The sequence below is a fragment of the Lagenorhynchus albirostris genome, chromosome 8 (assembly GCF_949774975.1).
Source record: "Lagenorhynchus albirostris chromosome 8, mLagAlb1.1, whole genome shotgun sequence".
NCBI lineage: Eukaryota > Metazoa > Chordata > Mammalia > Artiodactyla > Delphinidae > Lagenorhynchus > Lagenorhynchus albirostris.
Genome location: NC_083102.1, coordinates 3,029,357 through 3,045,673, shown reverse-complemented (window position 1 = coordinate 3,045,673; position 16,317 = coordinate 3,029,357). Strand labels below are relative to the sequence as shown.

The 16,317-nt window shown below is 56.8% G+C and overlaps 1 protein-coding gene across 1 annotated transcript in view; it reads left to right on the top strand.

Moving 5' to 3' along the window:
• DPP6 (dipeptidyl peptidase like 6) overlaps positions 1 to 15,602 on the top strand; it is a 772,951-nt gene extending 757,349 nt beyond the window's left edge. Inside the window, exons 21-26 of the mRNA XM_060155875.1 lie at positions 7,110 to 7,164; positions 10,901 to 11,012; positions 12,405 to 12,463; positions 13,271 to 13,343; positions 13,438 to 13,511; positions 15,456 to 15,602. Of these exons, the coding sequence (XP_060011858.1) occupies positions 7,110 to 7,164; positions 10,901 to 11,012; positions 12,405 to 12,463; positions 13,271 to 13,343; positions 13,438 to 13,511; positions 15,456 to 15,602 (520 nt within the window). The remainder of the gene's footprint in view (positions 1 to 7,109; positions 7,165 to 10,900; positions 11,013 to 12,404; positions 12,464 to 13,270; positions 13,344 to 13,437; positions 13,512 to 15,455) is intronic.
• Positions 15,603 to 16,317: the final 715 nt, after the last annotated feature.

The window sequence follows — 16,317 nt, the reverse complement described above, 5'->3', positions numbered from 1 at the left end:
TAAAACGTGCTTTAAAAACACGACAGTGTATTGGCGCTGGAAGTCCAGGGGGACGTCAGGCCTCAGCTTGGTTGCTCAGGGGCCCAGCAGTGCCACTGCAGGCCCGGCTCTCTCGTCTCTCCACTCAGCCAAGCACGTGGCCTTGTGCTGAACCTCTTCTCACGCTCACAGGACGGCTGCCAGAGCACCGCCAGCAGGTCGAGCCACTTCCAGAAACCTCCAGGAGGGAAGGGAGGAGCCTCCCCGGGGCACCCAACAAACCTCTCCTCCTGTCGCCCTGAACCCAGAAGCATCACCCTGGAGCAGGGGGGCAATACCCCTGAGACCCGGTGGGCTGGGGACCGGTCCACCGCCCCAGGCGGAGGAAGGAAGCGTGGTGACAACACAGCCGGGAAAGGAGGAGAGGCAGCAGCGGCACGTGGGCCACAGGGACCCCTCTGGAGAAGCACGCGGGCCCAGGTCAGGCTTGGGAGGCATGGGACAAGGCTGACCGCAGAGCCCCCTCCCTCGGAGCCCCCCTCTTTTTGTCCTTCCCCACCTGCTGCCCTGCTCTGACTCCTCCCAGGAAGCCTGGAGTCCTCGCGGGCCCCCCGAGGCCCTGGGGGAGGACGCGGCGTCCTTCAGACATCCTGCCAGCCTGGCTGGTGTGGCCGCCCCGCTCTGAGCAGGGGACGAGAGGGCACAGGCTGTTTCACACTCACGGTGCTTCTAGAAATAAGGGATTGATTGGCCATCTGTTCAAAAACAGGGCAGAACCTGTTCCAGGGCAACAGTAAGTAATGTCAGCTCTCAGGCCACTGAGGCTCCCAGGAACAGGAAGACGAACCATCGCAAGCCTTACAGCCGTCAGCAGCCACGCAGACCTTCTCCGGAAGCTGATGCCCAAGTGTCTCAGCCATGGAAAACTCTACGAAGCTTTGTTTAGGATCTGGGTCCGTATTTTCATTAGAAAGAAATAGCCCAGTCTGTTCAGTTTAAGAGACCTTGAGACCAGCTCCCCACCCTAGCTCCCCAAAGCTCCGCAGCCCCGGACAGTTGTCCCAACTTCGTCCATCACCTGGAGGAAGTCCTGGAGCAGGGGCTCTCCCCCGACCACAGCTGGAAGCATGTCCCTCCCAGGCGAGGGCCACGCGAATGGTGGTCTGGGAGCAGAGGAGCACAGACAGCCCTGCCTGGAGGGGCTTCTAGGAGGAGGTGGCTTTCTGCCAAGACCCCACCTCAAGGGGTAGTGGGGATTGCCCAGGGAGCGCGAGTGCACATTCCACACCGACAAAGTGCTGTGAGCAACGGTCCCGGTAACGCAAAGGCGCCTGAGGTCCGGGGCCCCCAGTAAGCCCAGTGTGGGCCGCGCTGGGGCCAGGGGATGCCTGGAGACGTGGGGTGGGCTGAGACCCTCCCACACCATCTTCCAGAGCCGGAGGTGACAAAGCCACCTTTATTTTTCAGAACCGTAATGCTGGTAGCGGTGTAGCAGGTTTTATGGGTCAGAGTCCTGGCAGGAAACATTCAAAGGGGGTGGTTTAAGGAGAGAGAAATAACATACGTGTCTTCAAAGGCATATGGCAGGGTTAGGAAGATCCAGGGGACCGATGTGGGGTACGCTGGGGCTGTCGGAGGCCCTGGGAGGGCAGGGGCGGCACCATGCCGTGGAAGAAGCATTTCTGCAGCAGTGGCAGCAAGATCTGTAAGCGGACAGATACGGAGACGGGCGTGGAGCGGAGCGGTGAGCTCTGTGTCCCTCTCGACGCTCTGCTGCCCCCAGCAGAGGGCAGGACAAATGTGCTGACCACATTCCTCCCGCTGGCCCCTCCAAGTTGCCCCATCAAGTCTCTGGCTGTGAGGCTCCCTGACTCTGAAGGTGCTGAGAGCAGCTGTGTGGCCCGTGACACCTGCGTCAGCGTGGGTCCCCGGGAAGCGGTGCCAACACACACTTAGATGTGCAGAAGGTGCGTTTCTGCAGGACGCGCGGCCCAGAGCGCAGCAGGGGCAGAGCCGTCAGACTGCAGGGGCTCTGACACGGGAAAGGACGGACACACAGCGGGCTTCCCGTGGCAGCTGGGCTTCAAGCATCTCTGCCAAGCTGAGGCGGGCCTCGGAGGACCCCTTGCCGGTCGCTGGCGGGGACAGCTTGAGACGGTGTGGACACGTGGAAGGTTGGAAGGTGCGAGCACTGCTTCTCCCAGGGTGTCAGCCCACCTCCCCCAGATGCGCTTCTGGAGGCTAGAGCCTCCCCCGTCCTCACTCGGGGCCTCTGCAGACCCTGCCGTGGAGCAGAGCTCAGCGCCTGCTCCATGGAGAAGGACGCCGGGGCCTTGCTGCGCCTCAGAGCATCCCAGTGATAAAACACGTGCCTACGCCTGGGTCAGGCTGGTCCGCCTCAGGGCTCCACTGCTCTCCAGGAAACAGCCATCACACAGGAACTGCCCGCTGATGAGTGAAAAATAGCAGAAGATAATAAAAATATTTGATATTGGTAAAAAGTATTTTCCTTGGGAGACTCCTGAGTACTTTACAAATGAGGATCCTTACCAAGACCTGTGGTTTTTAGATCAGGAAGTGAATCGCCAGGTAATTAAATGGAGGGGTTGCCGGAGACCAGAGGCTGCCTGCGAATGTGGAAGTAGCGCTGAGAATAAAAATCCGATGTATTTTATGAATTGGAATGGCGCCTGAGACCCGGGCCCCGTGCCCTTTGAGGTTCACGTGGCTTTCTCCACGCTCCGTGGTCTCTGCAGACTGCTACACAATCCCAGCAGTCGTGGTCTGGACCTCAGGCCGTGGGGCAGAATCCTTATGGGGCCAGGTTGACCATTTCACCAGGTATTCCCAGACGCACGTCTGTGTATCAAGGATTTGGGTCCTTAGAAGAGAATTCAGAAACTTGGAGAAACGTATTCAATGGTTCCACGTGTGTGGGTATGCCTGCCGTGCTTTGAAGGTCAACCTAGGCCGTGTGTGTGTGTGTGTGTGTGTGTGTGCGTGTGTGTGTGTGTGTGCGCGCGTCTGCACACACCTCCAACTCCTAAGCCTGGCAGACGTGACTTGAAGTCTGCCAGGCTATCCTATGATACCTGCACAATGTTTTTAAAAAGCAAAAGTATTAAAGTGTTGTGTTAGTTTCCTAGGGCTGGAACGGCAAAATCAAGGTGTGGGCAGCGCCGCGCTCTCTCTACCACCGCAGGGCAGGGGCCCTTCCTCGCCCCCTCCAGCTCCCCGTGGTCGCTGGCAGTCCTTGGCTTGTAGCTGTGTCCCTCCAATCCTGCGTCTTCCACTGGCCGCGTCCTCCCTGGGTCTCTGTGTCTCTCCTCCTCTTACGAGGACACGAGTCACTCTAGCGTGACCTCATCTTAACTTACTAATTACATCTGCAGTGGACCCTATTGACAAATACTGTCCCATACTAAGGTTTGAGGGATTAGAAATTCAACATATTTTGCAGAATTCAACCCATAACAAAGGCTTAAATGACCCACACAAATTCCCTTGCCCTTCGCCCAACCCCCCACCAGCCCTGCTCCCCGGAGACACAAGCACCCTCAGGCGCATCATCCCCTTCCTCAAGTTCACCTCGTCTCTTCTGAGCACAGTTGTCCTCACGTCACGATTCCTCATCACGTGACTTCCTGTTGTCGCAGGTGAGGATTTAGCTGCTCTGTACCATCGTCTTCCCAGAACTGTTACATCAACTGCCTGGTTAGATCAGCAGTCTGAGGCGCAGGCTCAGTACGTAAATGGTGCTGACCTCAGACCCTGGTGGTCTCTTCGTGCCCTACTTCCCTTTACATCACTTCATTTTTCCTGAAGTGCTGCGTTGTCTTTCACTTGGGTAACTTTCTATGTATTGGTACCTGCTCATAATATTTCCAGTTGCTCCTGCATGCCACTCGGGCTCCCATGAGTATTCTTCCCAGATGCTCAAACATACTAGTAATCTATCAGTTCCAACGTTCTTTTCTTGAGCTGTAGTCCCCTTTCTTCTCGTCCATTTGGACCAGGTGTCTATAGGGTCACTTTTGAGGCCCTTTTCACCACTCTCCTGTGTTGGGTCCTTTGCACACACCCTGGGTCATAGGCCAAAGAGCAACAGATATATGTCTCCCTTTTTATTTACTTTTTCCTTCATATATCTAGAAAACATCTCAAAATGTCTTTATTCTATTCCCACATTTGAAATTATGTTTATCTAGATATAAAACCTACAAACAAAATCATTTCTGTCTAGAAGGCCCTGGAATCGTCCACCACGTGTTGCTGGTGAGAAAAACGATGTCATTCTATTTGCTGATCCTTGTAGATGGTCTGCTTCTTTCTCCTTTTCAGAAGAAGGACGTCTTTAATCCTGGTATCCTGAAATTTCAGCCATTGGTGTGGAACTTTTCAATCTGGGGAATAATTGTTCTTCAGTCTTGGAAAGTTTTTACTATAATGTGTTGATAATTTCTCTTTGCTCTGTTGTTTCTTTCTGGAACTTCTATTGTACTATTTTGCTGCTTCCGGTTTATTCTCATCATACCTTTTCTCTCCTATATTCCAGCCTTTCTGTTGAATGTTTATTTTCAGGCATGACACTTCAAAATCCCTAGCCTTCTCTCTTCATCCAAGAGCATACTCTTCTTGTCTAATTGGTTCAATATTTTTTGTCTGTCTAGATATATTAGGACGATTTTCTTCTGTTCACTGAATTATCTCTGTTCCCTCTGGATTCCTGAATTATTCTGAGGTTTTTTGTTGTTGTTGTTTGGGTTTGGACTCTCTCACCTGGAAGATTCTTTTTTTTTTTTTTTTTTTTCGGTACGCGGGCCTCTCACTGTTGTGGCCTCTCCCGTTGCGGAGCACAGGCTCCGGATGCACAGCCTCAGTGGCCATGGCTCACGGGCCCAGCCGCTCCGCAGCACGTGGGATCTTCCCGGACCAGGGCACGAACCCGTGTCCCCTACATCGGCAGGCGGACTCTCAACCACTGCGCCACCAGGGAAGCCGTCATCTGGAAGATTCTTTCCATTTCTGATGAAACCTGGCTGCCTCTTCACTCATAAGAGAGGCACTAACCGGGCTGCCAGTTCTGTGTGCAGACTGTGAGCTGTTGGCGGGTGGGCTTTACCGAGGGTGGGGGAGGGCATCCAGCTCTTCATTGCAGAGACCCGCACCCCTTGACATGGTGTGTGTCCTCTGCAGGGGAGGTCAGCTTCTCCAGCCTGCGCATCACATTCCCGAGTGCCTGCGTCTGCGAGAGGCCGAGGGAGGCCCACGTAGGGTGCAGACTCGGAGTTGGCTGGCTTGTTGCAATCCTGCACCTCACCCCACACTGAGCCTGGTGTCCCAGCGTCTGGAGCGTGTTCTGTTTCTCCCCAGAAAGTTTCAGTGACCTGTCTGAAGGTCCCACAGCCCCTTAGTAGCTGAGCAGGAATTGGACACAAGATATCCTGACTCGGAGAGTGGAAGCTTCTGACAATAAGGCCTGTGAATTAGCCTTTGTCCCTAAGACTTGGCACTGAGGCTTACAGATGACACACGCTCAAGGGATGGATGGGGACGAGGGGTGGAGGGAGGAGGATGGGAAGGTAGTGGGGCCAGTTCTCTTGTTCTCACTAGTATTCTGAAATGGAATCAAACATCCATCCACAGGATGAACATGCATGAATCATCAATTTTCCACAAATACTCTGGGGAAACAATAAACAGTAATACACAGTTGCCCCTCGTTATCCTTGGGGACTGGTTCCAGGACCCACGTGGGTACCACAGTCCTCGGCTCCCTAGGCCCCTTGTGTGGAATGGTGGAGCACATGTACACAACCATCACACATCGTCCTGTGTACTTAAGATACACGCATCTCTCAATCCTTTATAATCCCCCTACGTGTAAACGCTATGTAGACAGCTGTAAGTACAATGTAAATGCTGTGTAAATAGTTACCAAGGTGAGGCAAATTCAAGCTTTGCTTTTTGGAAGTTTCTGGATTTTTTTTTCAATATTTTCAATACGCAGTTGGTTGGATCTGTGGGTGTGGAACCTGTGGATACGGAGGGCTGACTGTAATAAAAGTACAAAAGTCACCTGAATTTGTATCATCATGAGGAGTCAGGACAATTGCTGCTCTGCGCTGGGCCCTCCCTCTCTCCCCTCCCACCCCCGGGAACGGGGACCGTTTGCTTCCAACATCATAATGGAAACGCTGCTCCAACCATGAAGGGCAGGCCGGGTCCCAGGACGTGGGTGTCCTTGGAGAGTTGGCTGGAGAAGGATAGGGCACTCTCAGGGCCCAGGACCCGGAGGTTTACAGTCCCCCAGGCTTAGAAGGGCGGTCAGAGGGCCTGGGGTGGCCCCAGAGAGCAGACGCAAGAAAATAATCAGCGGGCGATACCCAGGGGTGACAGGAAGCTGGGGGAAGGAGGCTCCGCGGTGGTGGCAGGTGGAGAGAGGCAGCAGGAAGGCTCAGAAAGAAGCCAGTTACTGGCCAGCAGGTGGCAGGACGCCTGCTGCCGAGTGAGGGTCCAGAACCCAGAAAGATTCCAGCCACTCTGGGGGGGAAACCAGGGACCTCGGGGAGAGCAGTGAGATGCGGGCAGGGACAAGGCAGGACCGGGCAGCGCCAGCCCGGGCGCCGGGCTGGTGGCATCCAAGGCAGAGCTCTGGCAGGAGTGATTCTGCCACCAAACAGGTCCAAGACAGGGACCCCTCCCAGGAGTTGGGGACAGAGGACTCTGCAGGTGAAGGGGGACCCAGTGCCCTGACTCGAAGCCGACTCGCACCCGGAGAGCCTTTTCTTCCTGCTGATCCCGGAGGACCCTCCCAGAGCCTGGTGGCTGGGAGTCACGACGTGGTCCAAGTGAGGGAGACGGGGACCCAGGCGGGCCTGCGAGTCTGCTGCTGCGCGTTCCTGGTTCTCAGTCAGCTTTACACGCCCGGCCGCGCCACAGTGATGGCAGGGGCGCTTGGCGCTTGGCGTAAAGCAAAAGCAATGACCGATGATATTAGAATTCCAATATTTCCTTTGATTAAAGTAGGGGTTTTCATCCTTGAAATGGTTGGAGAACACGGCTCTAGACCCCAGGGTTGCACGACTCAGCCGTGGCGCGCACTAACTCCCGTCTCCTTGACCTTGCAGGATGATGCTGAAGGAGCAGTACATTGACAAGACACGCGTGGCCGTGTTTGGGAAGGTGAGGTTGCTGGCCCCTGTTTGCACGCCCCCTGCTCAGGCCCTGACCTGCACCACCCCCAGGCCTGACCTGATTCACTGGGAACATCTCTGCTCCAGCCGCCTGCGAGCCTTTTTTTTTTTTTTAACATCTTTATTGAAGTATAATTGCTTTACAATGGTGTGTTAGTCTCTGCTGTATAACAACGTGAATCAGCTATACGTATACATATATCCCCATATCCCCTCCCTCTTGCGTCTCCCTCCCTCCCACCCTCCCTATCCCACCCCTCTAGGTGGTCACAAAGCACGGAGCTGATCTCCCTGTGCTATGCGGCTGCTTCCCACTAGCTATTTCACATTTGGTAGTGTATGTATGTCCATGCCACTCTCTCACTTCGTCCCAGCTTACCCTTCCCCCTCCCCGTGTCCTCAAGTCCATTCTCTACGTCTGCGTCTTTATTCCTGTCCTGCCCCTAGGTTCTTCAGAACCATTTTTTTTTTTAAAGATTCCATATATATGTGTGAGCATGTGGTATTTGTCTTTCTCTTTCTGACTGACTTCACTCTGTGTGACAGACTCTGGGTCCGTCCAGCTCACTACAGATAGCTCAAGATGTTCAGTGGTCCCAGCACCGGGAGCCCTCATCTGAGCAGCTCGTGTGTCAATGCTCCTTTGCACACTCTCTGGAAGGAAAGCTAGAAGCCAGGTCCTTGTGGGAGTGCCCTGTGAGGCTCCTAGTTACTTTTCAGACAAGCCCGCCATGGCTCTAGGGGTGGCACCCCAGGAAAGAAGGGGAGGCAGGAGCCTTTATTTCTGTATGTCTTTCTGTGCAGTAGCCGCGTTAATTCAGCAGGTTCACTTACGTGGTAGGGAGGAGGTGGGGAGGTTCGTGCACTGAACTGTCAAACCAGAGAAGCTTCCACGGCGTGGCCCACGTCCGAGGGCCGTAGCCGGGGGTGGTGGGGTCGTGGCTTGGAGTGGGGTCCTATCGCCTTGGCCCCTCCCCCGTTGTTAGGCGGCCTGGACCCGCGGGCTCTTGGTCTCAAGGCAGGAGCACAGATAGACACAGACCCGTCTTCCCTCTGAGGGAACAGGTCCTGCAGAGGGGCCTCGCAGGGACCCCACGGCAGGGGGAGGTTTGAACAGGTAACCGGAGAGATACCTGTTCGTCATCACCTCTGAGCCCAGGGTTTCGAGGGAGCCGTGTGCATCTGAGACGAGGGCTCGCCCTGTGGAGGTCCCAGCACGCGTGCTGTGTATCCCACACCTGCACGGGAGGTGCAGCAGCAAAGGGAGGGCCCAGGGCACGGCTCAGAGCCTGGACGCCGAGTCCTAGGGCTCATTCTGTGCTGGCGGAGGCCCCTCCCAGCCTGCGAAGCTCAGAGCCAGTTGGATCACTTACAGCATAACTTGGGGCGACAGCTCTTACCTCCCGTCCCCATGGGAAAGTTACTGCCCCACAGACTGACCACGGCTCAGGGCAGGGCGCCCGGGCCCAGGTCAGCCTCTGTCCAGTCTCGGCTCTTCCCCAAACATGCCCTCTGCTCCTGGGAGCTTGGCCTCCCTCCTCTGGCTACTTCCCACATGGGCACCTGAGCATGGCCCCCGCGCCTGGACCTTTCAAAGGTCACTGTGGATGCAGACGCAGGAGTCAGGGCGCCGTGAAGAGGCTTTCTGGACAAGTGGGAGATTCAGCTGCCTGGGCGTCGTGCGCTGTGTGGACGGGGGCCCACACGTCCTTCAGAACGCAGCCCACACCCCCGTCCCTGAGACAGGCCGAGGATGTGTGTGGTGCTGTTTGCTGGTCACCACCCTTATCCGCTCTGCCTGATGGGTCCCCGCCTCTTTGAATGGCGCCTCAGGTACAGGGCTGTGGACTCTGTGATTGCGTCCCCTCCAAGGCAATAAGCCGTCGATTCCTTTAGCTGACGGGCATTCGGCAGGTTCAGGTTCACAGCACGCGTGAGAGAATTACCCCTGCTCCCCCCGGCATGCACGGGCTCCCCACTATCAAGCCCCACCGTTTGGTACCTTTGTTACGGTTGACAAACCTGCGCTGACACGTCATCATCACCCAGAACCCAGAGTCTACATCAGGATCCCTCTTGAGGTGGTACCTTCTGTGGGTTTAGACAGATGTGTGATGGCATGTCTCCATCATCACGGGACCGCACAGAGCAGTCTCTCCGCCCTGAGGATCCTCTGAGCTCCACCTCTTCACCCCTCTCTCCCCTCCCCCAGCAGACACTCCTCTTTTTACCGTCTCCACGGCTGTGCCTTTTCCAGAGTGTCACGGATTATTCAGAATCACACAGCGTGGAGCCTTCTCAGATGGCTTCTCACTTAGCATTTAAGGTTCCTCCAGATCTTCCCATAGCGTCATAGCTCTTCTCTTTCTAGCACCAGATAATCCGCTGCCTGGAAGCACCACAGTTCATCCGCTTGCCTACTGAAGGGCATCTGGGTTGCTTCCAAGTTTCGACAATTACGAGCAAAGCTGCTCTGGTCATCCATGTGCAGGTTTTTGTGTGGATATAAGTTTTCAGCTTCTTAGAGTAAATACCAAGGAGTGCAGTCACCAAGGAGTGCATATGGTGAGGGGATGTTTAGTTTTGTAAGAAACCAGCGAGCTGTCTCCATAGTGTTTGCGCCATGTTGCGTTCCCACCAGCAGCGAATGAGAGTTCCTGTTGCTCTGCATCCTCACCAGCATTTGATGTTGTCAGTCAACACATTTTAGAAAACAAACTGCAGAATGACTGGTAAGGCTTGGAGATTCCATTGACCATGAATATTATTTGCCAGAAACCAAAAGGACTGTTCTTGTCATTAAGATATTCCTGTTCTACTGAAGGAGCACTGTTATAATGTAACAAACTTAAATATATTGATCAAAAACAGTTACTTCTACAGGGAGTTTGGCATGGCATGGACATGACCGTCTCCATCAGGTATGTGGGTTCTACACACGCCACCCTCTCACCTCACCACACGCACTCACACTCGCCCACACCTTTGACAGTCCTCTGCCACATCCTGGTTCTCCGGGCCTTCACTCTCCTTGCCCACCTTTGCTCAGCAAAACATCACATCTGTGCCCCCTTCCCTTTGGGTCTTGCAGGAAACAGGTGCATCTGGACCAGCCAGCACCCACGGCAGATACGGTGTAATGCTTTGCTCTCTCTGGAAGGCTCACATTGAAATTGGGGTCTTTCATGTCAGCCCCAAATAAGGGCAGTACAGGAAATGAAGGACTGCCCCACATACACGACACGTGCGGACGTCTGTCCCGGGCAGACCCCTGAGCTGAGCATCCTGGCGACCAGTGCTGGAGCCCTTTGACATTGGCTCCTCATGGGCCCGCCCTCAGAATCACAGAAAGCGGGTCGGCTCTGCCTGTAGGCAAGGGAGAGGCAGCAGGGGGCGCTGCGTCAGAACGCTGGACAGCCGTCCCACACCGCACGCCGCACTCCAGCCCCCAGTCACCCTCCACAGTCAGCGCCACGCTTCATCCTCGTGTCGCTCGAACACGAGGCCCAGGAGGGGGATACTTGCCTCACGTTATATTTAGCTGGAAAGGCGTTTGTTTTTATCTTTTTACCTCCCTTATAATTTTTCAACGTTAAATTTTTTTAGAAAAACGAACTAGGTGACAGTGGTTGCTTGAGCCACTGACCTCATTGTCTGAGGCTGTTTTCATGGGTGAGTTATTGACTTTGCTCCTGCCCTTCTCTCTGCCCTCTGCTCGTTCCCAGGATTACGGCGGGTACCTGAGCACTTACATCCTCCCAGCGAAGGGCGAGAATCAAGGCCCGGTTTTCACCTGTGGCTCTGCGCTCTCCCCGATAACAGACTTCAAGCTCTACGGTAGGGCCCCGACCGGAGGGGCGCTGGTCCCACCCAGCCCCCGCCCCCAGGCCTCCTTCCCTCAGCGCCCAGTCCGATAACCTGCAGGGTGGCGAGGCCCGCGGTGGAACCTCACAGACAGGGCCTGGGGGCGGGGGGAGAGGGGTTCACGCCACTTGCTCGGAAAGTGGTCAGCCCACCGCTGCCCCTCAGTCGCGTTCCCGACACACGAGACCAGGAGCCAGAACACGCCCAGCGCCTGTGCTTGCAGTGATGGGAGTGGCGCGAGCAGAAGGGAAGGGGACTCCGGGCCGCCCTCGCCCCTCCTCTCTGACCCCGCAGTGCGGCGGGGGCCCTGCGCCGTGTCTCTGTCCGGCGCGGGGTGTCTGGGGGCTCTGGGGGCAGGTGAAGGGCTGGGGGAGCTGCTGCCCAGGGGCCTGGGTGGCTCTGCCCCGCCCTCCGCCCCGGCACCTGCCAGCTCCTTTCTGCGACCGGACTCCCAGTGTGGCGGGCAGACCCCGCCTGCAGCTGCACGGACATGGCTCTGTGGGCACTGCTGGGGGTCCTCCCTCTGGCCCAGCTCGGCGCCCGTGGACCGCGCGGAGCCGTCCAGGGACACCGCGCGTCTGCAGCTCAGCAGCTCTGGCCGCCGCGAGGCTCACGGCAGATGTGCTGGTTTTTGCAAGTGCTCAATGCGCATTCCGACGCAAGATCATACAGGAACCCCCCTAATTCCAAACTCTAATCACTTAAAATTACTGTCCCATGGGAATCCGTGTAACATTCTCTGTTTTTCAAATTCAGTGGGACTTTCTCGGGGTTTTTAATCAAGCTATTTCAAATCTGCCTGAGTTGAGTGCACACGAATGCGCCCAACCCCGCGCCTTGATGTGTCACTGTGCCTGGGACAGCGGAGAGCCCACGTGGTCTCCTGGACTGAACTAAGGGGTCCCTGCACCTGTAGAAGGAGCTCGGTGCCCTGCACTCCCGGACTTCCTGACGGGGCGGCCTGGGTCCTCACGAGACCCTGGACCTGAGCCAGGGGGCAGGCAGAGCGGAGGCAGCCGACACTTTCTGAAAATAAGGGAACCTGATGGAAGTTGGCTCTTCGTATCTGTTCCCCCTTCTGGGCGTTGAAATGAAGTGGGGGCGGGGTGTGAATCCTGTTTCTTTCGGAATCAGATCAGTTCGGTTTCCCTCGTGCTGCAATCCCACCACCACCACTAGCAGGTCTAAATGTCACTGTGGCGCTGGCTGAGTAACCCCGCAAAGACCCACGAGGTTTAGTGCTTCTTCAGAAGCAGATGTTCCCCGGGAAGATGGAAGGGAGTCCAGCCCCGTCCCCAGGGCGGCCCCCGGAGCCCAAAGGGGCCCCGAGGCCAAGGGCTAACGCTCTCCTCTGCTTGTGTGCAGCGTCTGCATTTTCCGAGAGGTACTTGGGCCTCCACGGACTTGACAACAGAGCGTATGAGGTGTGTTTGGGTTAGGGTTAGGGTTTGGGGCAGAGCCACCACTTGGCAAAAACGAGGAACCCTGCGATGATGCTTCTCCGAACTGCTCCCTCCCTCCCTCCCCCCCAGGCCCCGCCCCCTCTTAACTCCCGCAGGCCTGTGTTCCCTTCCTCCCTCCCTCCCGTGTCAAAGCCCATTCACCCGGGTGCCGTGATCTCTCCGAGATCGGTCTGGTTGCCCATTCTGGAACCGGCGGGACAAGGCGGGAGGTGGGGAAGGGCTTAGGGTGGAGGAGTCTGTCGCAGGGCCGTAGGCTCGGGTGTGGATGGCCGCTGGCCCGCTGCCCCCACGGCTGCTTCTGCTCCCGGGAGAAGCAGCCCCTGGTGGGGGAGCAGGAAGCCTCCCGGACCCCGCCTCCTGGTCTTGACCGCTCAGGCGGCTGAGTGCGGGCATCGCGCATGCATCTCACTGGCACCGAGGAGGCCAGAGAGCTGCTGCGGGCCAGGCTGCGGCTTCAGAGCTGCAACCCGGGCACGGACAGCGGGACGCTCTGGCCAGGGCAGCACCTCCCAGCGGCATCAGTTGAATGAAGGCCCCAGGCCACCTTCAGGGGGAGGAGACCCTTTCTCCCTGCTTCCTAGATCTTCTCCTGTCCCCTTCCTCTTTAAAAGGGGTTGGGGCTGGGAAAGCCCAGGCCCCCGAGAGCTTTCGCAGGGCTTCCAGGAACTGTGCCCAGCACACTGCGTGGCCCTCACCCTCCGGGTCAAGGTTCCTGGGCTCATGCCCTACTCCCCACGGCGGGCGCTGACCCCTGTCGCCCATGTGCAGATGGCCAAGGTGGCGCGCCGGGTGTCTGCGCTGGAAGGGCAGCGGCTTCTCCTCGTCCACGCGACCGCCGACGGTGAGCCCCCGACACTGACCACGGCGCTCGGAGAGAGCATCGCCCTGCGTGGGGTTACGGGTTTTGACACTTTCCTCTTTTCTTCTTTAAACAGAAAAAATCCATTTCCAGCACACCGCAGAACTCATCACGCAGCTCATTAAGGGAAAGGCTAATTACAGCTTACAGGTACCGTGCTGCACGCCTGCCCTGCCTCACACCACACATGCCTTTCCACGGACGAGGAGCTGAGTGGTGCCCGGCCACGCATGACTGCGAACACTCCTCCGTCACGGCCATCGGAGATGCTCGGGGACACATCAGATCAGACAGATGGGCAGTGCTTGCTTTTTCTGCCGATTGATGGCGGCTCGGTTCAGCACTCAGGCTGTGTTTAAGCCCCTTTAGGCTCCACCAGCGCCCCCCGCCCCCGCTCCCTCCCCGGGGGATGAGCAAAGGCGGGGCAGGAGCCACACCCCATGCTCACTGAAGAGGGGGCTGCTGTCCCACTGATGAGCGCAGCCTTGGCTTCACTAGCCTCCCCCCGGAAAGCACACATCTGCGAAATACTGGCTGGATGTTCCAGAACCTTCTGTGGTGCCGCAGTAGTTAGGGAGCTCTGTCCTTCCCAAGAACCCGACTCACAGCCTTGACCTCACTGGCATCAAGTGCTGACCCACCGGCTCTAGTGTAGGTGCTTTCCAGCGATGCACGGTGCTGCTTCTGGAAACTTCTTCCATCTCCTTCCCGCCCTCTGGTTCACTTGGTGAGACAGGTATGACCCCGGTGGTCTTCTCGGGTCCAGGATAAACGGGAGACTTCCTCAACCAGGGTCCCAGGCAGCGCTGCCTGCCTCTGTCTCCCAGCCCTGGCTTTGCTGCGTGGCTGTCTCGTACAGGGCCAGTGTGCGCTGGCCGGTAGGGGGAGCGCTTCCCGCAGGGACGGAGGCCGGCTTGCGTGCTGATGAACGCGGAGGGAGGGAGGGGCTTAGTTCACGTGACACTGGAGTTCTTTCTGAGCATGCTCAGGTCACAGTACAACGCTAAGTACGTCGTATGCACGCGATGCAGCCGCGGTAGGTCCGATGGCAGAGCTCTGCCTGCCGGTGTGGACCACTCTCCACAGACAGGCGAAGCAAAGTCAGCAAGGTGCTGGGCGACACCCACCCCAGGTCCCACTGGACACTGCGCAGGTGCGGCGAGTGTCTGAGATACTCGATAAGCTTGTAAAGGTGACAACTCCAGGTGAGGGCTCCAGGCAACCAGGACCCGGGTAGGAGAGACATACTTCCTGCTCTGTAACCCTTTGTACTATTTGATGTTTAAGGTACCTATAATAGCTCAATGACCACCTTCATAAATATGCAAATAAAGGTGAGTGTCATCATCTGAAGACATAAGAGGAAGACAGGGTTCAAAATGCAGGAAGCAGCCTGGTGTCATGGAAAGAACATGGGCTTTGGGGCCAATTAGACTTGGCTTTGAATCCCAGCTTCGGGCCCTTCGTGTGGAAGTGGTGCAGTGCCCCTGGGTACTCGGTGTCATTACATTTGGGGATGGGATGATTAGCTGCCGTCTTTTCAGCCCTGCCTGTGTCCCAGGCCTTGTTCTAAGCATTTCAGAGGTGTTCCATCATTCAATTCTCACATAGCTCACTGAGCTAGATTTTATGATGAGGTCATCTGCATTCGACGGCCGGGGTCCAGGAAAGCCCCCTGTGCACGGCGCACGGTGAGTCAAACGCAGGTGCCCGTGGGAGCGAAGCTTTCCCCACACTCACCAAGGTTATAGAGGCAGCACGGAATGCTTCTCCTTTCTTTGGGAGTCCTGATGCCTGGAGGCCTGGGCCGCTCGCTGCCTCGGTGGTCCCCGAGCCTGGATCCCTGTTGCAAATTCAAACAAGCGGAGCGAGCGAGGCGTTCAGAGTCTGTTAAACGATGTTTTCTGATTCCGTCCCTGATTTGCTGAGGGGACCCTCCACCTGGCAAAGCCGCGAGGAGAAGCAGCCCTGAGATGCCCTCCAGGCTGAGCTTCCGGCTGCGCGGAGCCCGGGCCGTGGGGCTCGGAGTCTCAGCGGCGCCCCAGCCCACGCGGAGGGCGGCCACGGGGGTAACTCCTCACGCCTCTCTTGCAGATATACCCGGACGAGAGCCACTACTTCAGCAGCGCCCCCCTGCGGCAGCACCTGTACCGAGCCCTCATCGGCTTCTTCGTGGAGTGCTTCAGGGTCCAGGACAAACTCCCGACAGTAGCAGCGAGAGAGGACGAGGAGGAAGACTGACCGAGCCGGCCCGGAGCGCGCCCGGCGCCTGCTGGACCAGTGGACACCGACTGGGGAGCCCCGCCTCGCTCTCCCTCAGGGGCCTGGGCGGGGGCAGGAAGCGCCACCTTCCCAGCATGTGTGTTTCTGGTCCTGAGGGCAGTTTTGCCCCAGAAACAAGCGCCTCCCCGGGTGGAGATGCATCGTCGCTCACAAGGGCTTCCACGGAGCCTGGAGCCGTTGCCACCCTGGAGTGACGGGTACCTCCCCGCGACCCCTCCCCGAGGAACAAAGCGAAGGACGGATGGCCGTGCAGAAGCTGGCCCTGGAATTCGAGCTCACGAGCGGTAGCGTTGAGACCCGGCCTCCGCCCGGGTACCGCTTCCACTCCAGGGCATCATACTCCGTCTGATGTCACCGCGCCATGGACCAACTAGAGCACAATTGTTTTCCCAGTACTTGTCCATAGATTGGCTCGCGCCTTTCTGTAATTAGGAGATTCTGCATTTTAAGGGGCTGTACGAAGTGTTACTGTAGCTACGCTAATGGTTAACCTTATGGAATTAATTCGTATTTTTCTATGGTTTTTACCTGACACTGTCTCTGGTCATGGGGTTGCTTTGCTGTGCTTTTTCTTTCTTTCTTTCTTTTTTTTTTTTTTTTTTTGCTTTGTTTTGCCTTGTTTCGATCAGTCAGTATGTAGGCTTTGCACTTGTTTGGATAAAGAAACAGATCA